Source organism: Dipteris shenzhenensis, chromosome 9 (genome assembly GCF_047967505.1).
Source record: "Dipteris shenzhenensis isolate YYH24624 ecotype China chromosome 9, Dip_SZ_1.0, whole genome shotgun sequence".
Classification (NCBI taxonomy): domain Eukaryota; kingdom Viridiplantae; phylum Streptophyta; class Polypodiopsida; order Gleicheniales; family Dipteridaceae; genus Dipteris; species Dipteris shenzhenensis.
In genome coordinates, this window is record NC_141604.1 from 19,525,652 (window position 1) to 19,533,523 (window position 7,872).

Consider the following 7,872-nt stretch of genomic DNA (forward strand, 5'->3'; position numbering starts at 1 on the left):
TGTTTTGGTCCTCGCACTCGTATGCAGCTTGCGTTGATCGTTGCGATGAGGATGCCATGGCAAGTGAGAGAGCAAGTGAAGATCTAACAACCATGCCAAAACTCGAGTAAGCAACGTGTTGTTGAAACATTTAATTATAAATTACTTATGCAAATTACAAGATTTGAGAATTAATCCAACTATTTTGATTGTGGACTGACTATGATCGACTAAATTGTACAAATAAAACAAGCAAACTGTTGCAAATTATTACAATCGAACTAAAGATACATGTTATAGGAACATTTTTAATCCATGTGTACAATACAAGGACGTTTCAAATTTGGCAATCAAAATTGATGTCATATGGGTTAAGCTAAAAAAAGATGCAGCTTATGTTCAACAACATGTCTTCATTTCCTCAATGGGTCGCATGAACACATCCTCGTTTACATTGAAACTATGCATTTTTGTCTAAATTACTTCCATGGTAGGTCTCTCCTTTGGATCAATCCTACATAGCAAGTTTTCACAATCAACCAAGAGTTTGATTGCAACGTCTCCCTTCACCGAGTTGTCACCAAGAGCTTCTACAACATCTATGAGAAAGTTGGCAATTTTCCTAAATAGCCAACCAATAGAAAAACAATTTGACTCTGGTGCCCATGCACCCGTGGGATTTGTACGAGTAGTTGTACAAGCATATGATTCCGACGCTAACTATGGAAATGCCTTTGGAGGATCATAAGCCGGGTCTTGCGGATATCTACTTTTGGTCCAATGGAGGCCTCTTTCCCAATCAATAATCCCTACTCGAACAAACTTGTCATCCCCTGTGAAGTCCAACATGTAGTTGGTTGCTTGTATATCAGTGTGCGCATATCTTTGTCCGTGGACTGCTCTCTCAAACCACTGGCAATAGCAGTAGCAATAAACAATCCATGGTGATAAAATAACCTTGCTCGCAACCTGGTAAGTGGAGAGTTCTAGTGAAAGCGAGATTCTTCTCTTGGATGTGTGTTCTTAACCCATCTCACATATGTCCCGCAATGCTATGAGAGACACATCAGCATATCGTGGACACTTCCATCATTGAAAGACAAAGTGATGACCCAAAGCTCTTGGGTGTGTGAGTATCCCAATACTCGATAGACAGCTCTATGGACCACTATCGTTGCTAGTTGATTCTTTAGTGCTAGATTCGCATGGGCATCGTCTGTATTACTCTTCTTGCCAGCATGTACTGACCTATAGGATCTCCCAACACTCGATGGAAATATTAATCAACTATCACTTTAACATCCAACCGTACCATTAAGCGATGTCTGGGCTAGCTCATGTACATAAGGACAAAAACTCGGATTAGCATTTGATTGCATAAAAATTTTGAGGTCACATGGGTCCGGATTTCTTCGTCACTCAATCCTATCAAGTGTTTGATCGTTGTCTTACAGACAAGCATCAAATTCTCAGTCTTCAACTGCTCTTGTGTTGTCATCAAGGATGGGTGTGTAGTGATCTAGTGCATGCAACAATAATTTTGGAAACGCTCAAACTTTTTCAAAATAAAGAACACCCGAAATACACATGCAAATTTGCAATGCTAGTGTAAATTAAACCACTCACAAGCAACATGGAACACCATTAATTGTAATGTTTCTAAATAATTTTCACATAACTTTCGATCCTTAGAATAATAAACTACTAAATATGTTTTTCTTTCCAAGGCAATGATATATTATGTCAAGTAATTCGTAGCTCATGGCATAATCCACTACTATAGTAGCTCACACCGTGATCTACTATTATAGAGGGAATTTCATAAAGTCACTATCGAGTGTCAATCTATAAGCTCATGGAGGTTAGAAGAAGAAACATATAGCAGCATCACATAGCCCAGATGATCTAGATTAGCTTTGCCAATCACACATCTAGTTGGGAACGGTTGTTATGCGGATGAACCGACCAGCAAAAGCGAGCCATCATTCGGATAAAACCCGGTTTTATTGACACCTATGTATATAAATAATACATAGATAGATATGATATATAAGAAGATCGAAGCGAGGGGAACCGACTGGTAGATGTGAGCCATCACCCTGTTTCGATCTTTACTATACTATTACAAACATCAATCAAGGCGAGGCGAATTTGACCGATCAAAGGGGATCATCTCTTAGCTTGATTGATACACAAACAGGCATCTCTCCCTCTCTCTCTTTCCCTCTCTCTTTTACTCTCCCTCTCTCTCTCTCTCTCTCTCTCTCTCTCTCTCTCTCTCTCTCACTCACTCACTCATTCACTTTCCCTCCCTCTCTTTCCCTCCCTCTCTTTCTCTCTCTCTCTCTCTCTCTCTCTCTAACAGCCAACAGTCAGCCAGGACGAGGTGAATCTGACCGACCGAGGTGGGGGTCATTGCCCGACCGACTGACTGACACCAAAGACAACTCACCAAAGAGGAAACGACAGAGCAAGCAGGAGAAAGTGATAGGTATGCAGAGGAGTAATAGTGGCGAGAGCGGGGTCTTTTTATAAGATTTCGCAGATAGTAAATTGTACAGTCCGTGATGACACACATGTCGACATGACATACACCACGCAGTATGGCACATCACTCAGCTGGTGTCTCATGAAGCCCTAAAAAAAACCGTGTGATATTGGTGCGAGATTGTGCGGGGTCACCACTTGTATGATTCTATACTGCGCGGTGTCTGTAGGCACATACCGCACGGTATGCGAACAAACCGCACGGCATGCTCCCGGTGGACAACTGGTGTAAAGAAACACCTTTTTTGGCATTTAGGGCATTATGCCATGTTTTTAAATCGAAAAGTACGTAAATCATACTTTTTAAATCCCAGATGATTACAACCCATTGTGCAAGCTACATTGGACAGGATTTTAATGCATCATTGTGCGGGGCGTCGTTCTGAGGGATTGTGGGAGAAGGAGGCTGACGTGGCGAGATTGACCATATGAAAATGCAAGGATAGTGAGCTCTATGCATACCACATGGAGTGATACGTAAATCTCAGAAATAAGTATAGAAGAAGTAAAGATAGATAAAGATAGATAGAAGTTATGAATTTTAGAAGTATGTGGAGCTAGTAGAGTGATACGTAAATCTTAGAAATAAGTAAGTATAGAAGAAGTAAAGGTGGACAAGATAGAAGTTATGAATTTTAGAAGTATGTGGAGCTAGTATGTGGAATGTGCTCTAAGTAAAGCTAGGCCGTAGGAATATTTTGAATGTCCTAGTAAATAGTATATTGTAATTTGTGAGATCGACTATAAAGAATGGGTTTCTGCATATCTACCTAGCAGCTCCAGCATCTCGATGGAGCCCCACAATCGCTCATGATCTGACTCTCTGTCAGCGAGCAGGTTTACAGGCTGCAATTGCTGACTCTTTCTGTCCTTTAGCTTCAGCATCTGTGGTTGTTCGTGCATCCTCTGAATTCTAATTGTCTGGACATGGTCGGATTGCACGTGGTTCACCAGTTGTTTCGAATTGTGGCGCGGCCTGCGGTGTACGCTCCTCCTGTCACGCTTATTGTGATAATTTTTTGTTATCTGGTGTTTTGTACGTGTAGATCCATGTTCGCTGCACATTGTTTCAATGTTTTCCCATGCTAATTGCAACTGGTTAGTGCGTGTAGCATGTGAGCTGGAGTAAATAATTCTACGCAGTCACAAATTGGAACGACAGTCGATAACACGAACTGTTCCCCTTGCAAGTTGCATTGCACGAATCCTTACTCTCAAAATGCGAGGATGAAATCACCGCAGTCCGTTTGGAAGATACACACTCTCTCGAAGTGCGAGATCGAAAACGCCGCAATTGAAAAATCTCGAAATTCCGCACCCTACTTGAGCAATTAGAAAAGTAGACAATCACATTTCAAGATTTCCGGACAATTGCAAGAGCAGATACTCTCACGTATGTTAAAACAAACCAAAATTGGCTGGAGGATAACAACACCACGTAATCTCAACGTTCAAGGCTCTCAGACACCGGTGGGACGAAAGTCGATAACACGAACTATTCCCCTTGCACGATTACTTACTCTCAAAAAGCGAGAGGAAATCACTGCAGCCCATTTGGATACACTTACCCTCGAAATGCGAGGGAGAGAACACCATAGCCCCGTCGAAAGTTCTCAAATCACTCTCAAAATGCGATCAGGTTGGAAACAGCGCAGCCTATATGAGCGATTAGAAAAGTAGACACAGACACGCTGCAAAACTTCGGGACAATTGCAATAGCAATTCGCTGGAGACACTACATTATCGCAAGGCTCTTTGTTCATAGTTTATCATTTCTACCTGGAAATTTAAGATTCAAAGTTCAAACACAAGCGCTCTCAAGATAGACGTCCCCATTCAGTTTGCTTCGTGCGACAGTGTTTAGTTAAGCAATTATTTGAGCAAATAGACAGAGCGTTATATTATTAATCCCTTGGGAAGATAGAAAGAGCCTATTCTTCCAAGTGCATGGTATAATTTCACAAAAATAAAGCTGGCAGCAACAAATATAGAATGTGAAAGTAAAATATATCCGTTACGACCAAGATCAGCTCACGGCCAGCAGCATCACAAGGGCAGCAACAGTACAAAAAATGTGCTTATGGGATCCGGACAAAAGTTTTTTCTCCGTTCCGGACGTCGTTAAGTTTGTGTTCCCCGTTGAGTTTGATATTGGGCTATTTGTTAGTGTTGGGACAGTGATGTTGTTCGAGCCGTTGACGGAGCTGTCATCACCAGAAGAAACAATGTTAGACGCCAAGTAGCGACGAGAGATTCAAAATGTAACACCAAAACTACAGGAACCCCCTTGCGTAAGCCAAACTTACCTTCCTGGAAAGATGCACGCTCCATAGCCTGCATGAAAAGGGATCAAACCGTATTATGAGTGGCTACGCTTCAACCCTGCGAAATCTTCAAAGGGGTGCTCGAATGCCTTTCTAGAAAAACGAATTAAGGTGTATTTCAACGAAGGTCAAATATTATACTTGGATTTGTTGTAGTTACGATTGCAGCCCCATTGAAAGTGCAGCTGTCATCTGTTCTTCCGTTCATCTGGAAGTAACTGTCGAATGCCAAAGAAGCGTGATTGGATGCTGTATCTGGCTCATAACACAACATCCCGGGCTGAATTTCTGAGCAGTTGGCGTGGCCTATACCACAAGCCCAATTTAGTGCAATCTGTAGAGTGTCGTCATCAATCCCGGGCTTGGCCACGCAGTATAACTGATTGGTGGTGTCGTTGGCCAAAAGCGGTCCCGATCCAGTCAAGCGCAACAGGTAGACGGGAAACATGGTGGAAGAGTTGAAGAGCCCATAGTGTCTCGTAGTGGCAGGACCCGTTTTCAAATCTTCGTCGAAAAGCTCAAGGATGAAGGTGTTGATTGCAGCCCGAGGGCGTTTGGGAGTTCCTGTATTGTTCACAATGTGCCTTATGAGATTGCTGTTGTAAGTGGAAGCATTGTCCGTTGTAGCCGCTGCATCAGAGGAGTCGCCCTGGGAAGGCCATCCTGTTGCTGCCACAACGACCGGGAGGTTTGTGAAATTCAGCTCGGCCATGGCGAAGAAAGCAGAATCAAGCACTGCGTCAAAGAGGTTGCTATACTGCAGAAGTGTATTAGGGTCGACTACTACGTCGTCGGGCGAAAGGAAGTTCATCAAAGCGTAATCCAGAGAAAGAATTCCGTTACTAGCCTTGAATATGTCATAGGTATAGACGTTGAGCATGAAGGAGGAGTTAGTTTGAGATAAGAAGCTCAAGAGAGGCTGGAGGACGCTGTTCCAGGTCTTGTTGAAGAAGGCCTGAGAAGGAGGGAAGGAGTCGAGAATGAGGGCGGTGGAAATGGAAGTTGATATCTTTACTTGCTTGTCGAGCTTAGCAACCGCTAGAGCAGAGTAGAGATTCTTCATAGCAGGAAGAAGAAAGGGAGCAAGATTAGGATTGTTTGTGAGCACCTCATTGCCAACTACCATTGCAGTGATGGTGGTATTGGGAAGGTAGGCGACCACATTGTTGTTAATCCAGTTGGCTGCTGTTGCATCAGAAACGCCTATACTGAGAAGCTGGGTATTGGGGATTGTGAGCGTGACCTCGATGCCTGTTCCTGCCAATGCTCGGAGTAAGGTGGAGTTCGTATCATGGAGACAAATGCTTGTTATACGCTGGAGCTTCAGAAGATTGAGAAGCTGCGGCACAGAGGGCACGACAGAGAGCTCGGAGCCGTAATTAAATCCCACCACAGCACCTGCATCATTGCAATTCAACTACCAATCAAGCCCAAAAGTCAACTATCAATCATACAAGGCTGCACGAAGCTTGAAAAACAACGCTGTAAATGAATGATCATAATAAAATCAAAGCGAAACAGAAGCTCGCAATATTGTCAAAACAGGAATCGTGCAGCTGCATCATCAAAATCAATATCAAGCCCAAAATGAACTATCAATCATGCAAGGCTGCACGATCCTTGAAATACAACGCTGTAAATGAATGATCTAAGCTCGCAATATCGTCAAAACAGACTTATAAATCGCCCAGCTGCATCATCCAAATCAAGTATCAAGCTCCAAAATGCTGCAGCAGGCTTGAGAAACAACACTGTAAATGAATGATCTAAGCTTGCGAGATCGTCAAAACAGACTTCTAAATCATGCAGCTGCATCACCATCATCATCATCAAAATCAAGCATCAAGCCCAAAATGAACTATCAATCATGCAGGCTGCACTAGACATGAAAAACAACACGTGTAAATGAAAGGCCTAAGCTAGCAATATCCTCAAAACAGACTTCAAAATCGCGCAGCTTCTAATCGTTGTAAGAACCCACACTCTTTCCTACTCGATCCGTCATCCTAATTGACACGTCAAGCCTCAAGGTGAAACGTTGGTTGCTTCCTTGAAACTTGAAAGTATCCCCCAAACCATTAATTACTGCCACAGCAGAAACAACTAACCAACCTGCAGCGCACTTGAATCCGGCTAGACCGTAGAGGGCAAGAAGCGAGCAGAGCAGCGCATATTGTAAATGCAAGGAGGTCGTCATGGATTCGAAATCGTTTCAGAGAACGGCTACAATTACTACTGCGGATGCAAATAAGTACAAGTTTACAGGAATTAGAGCAGAAGGGAGATGAAGCTTGTTTGTTTTTTGAAGAAGAAGAAGGCGTTGCTTGAAGTTGAAGGTGGTGGTGTGTGAATGAGGACCGTTGTAGGTGACGTGGGCGCTTCTTCGTACTCTCTCTCCAGAAGCGGCTGCATAACAAGCTCGCATTACAAATTTCAGTACTTGTTCATAGAAAACATTTTTTGGCCTCCCCTATGGATAGGATTTAGTAAAGGGTTGAAGTTTTGTTTAAGGGAAAACTCTTCATTCTTTTGGAAATATTAATTCTCAAATTTTGATTGGCTTTGGTTGATTTTGTTTGCACTTGAAGAGAGAAATGCACGCATTGAGTTTATTTGTTGTCATCATCTAAGTTACTACAACAATAGTTGCACATACATTTAAAACATTGAAGGACATTACCATTTTGTTTGCAGGGAATATCTCATTGGCAGAACTTAATAGAGTGGAGGCTCTGTGTTGATCCATGAGGCGGGTTGTTGTTTCCGTTAGAAGCTTTTATCTTCTCCGTCAAGCTCATACTTGAGGGCTCACATTTTCCTGTATGCGCCTCGCTATCAAGCTTTGCTGGGTAAATTCAATTCTTGCATCTTCTGCAGGTGTCTTATGCGATCTTGCTTGTCCCGCCTAGTTGCGGTGCTTTTCTGCAAGGGCTTCTTGACAACCTTCCCTGAAGCATGCTTCGAGTGGGTTTGAGTTTTCGACAGCTGTCTTAAACAGGATCAGGTCAGAGGCATCTGCTGA

General features: G+C 42.9%; 1 protein-coding gene across 1 annotated transcript; it reads right to left on the reverse strand.

The window, feature by feature from the left end:
* Positions 1-4,432: 4,432 nt before the first annotated feature.
* Positions 4,433-7,285, reverse strand: LOC147898335 (glucan endo-1,3-beta-glucosidase 2-like). Its single transcript, XM_087379726.1, has 5 exons — positions 7,209-7,285; positions 6,963-7,085; positions 4,992-6,248; positions 4,833-4,860; positions 4,433-4,730 (listed from the first exon to the last, which is right to left on the reverse strand). The coding sequence occupies exons 2-5, from the start codon at positions 7,045-7,047 to the stop codon at positions 4,553-4,555; spliced, it is 1,548 nt and encodes a 515-aa protein (XP_087235852.1). The 5' UTR covers positions 7,048-7,085; positions 7,209-7,285; the 3' UTR covers positions 4,433-4,552.
* Positions 7,286-7,872: the final 587 nt, after the last annotated feature.

What these genes read in the sequence shown, in the direction of transcription:
- LOC147898335 (XM_087379726.1), bottom strand. Translation starts at nt 7,047, where the DNA reads ATGACGACCTCCTTGCATTTACAATATGCGCTGCTCTGCTCGCTTCTT. An exon ending in CGTAACTACAACAAATCCAA is followed by an intron (nt 4,861 to 4,991) that starts GTATAATATTTG and finishes CTTTTCATGCAG; the next exon opens with GCTATGGAGCGTGCATCTTT. An exon ending in GCGTGCATCTTTCCAGGAAG is followed by an intron (nt 4,731 to 4,832) that starts GTAAGTTTGGCT and finishes TGGTGATGACAG; the next exon opens with CTCCGTCAACGGCTCGAACA.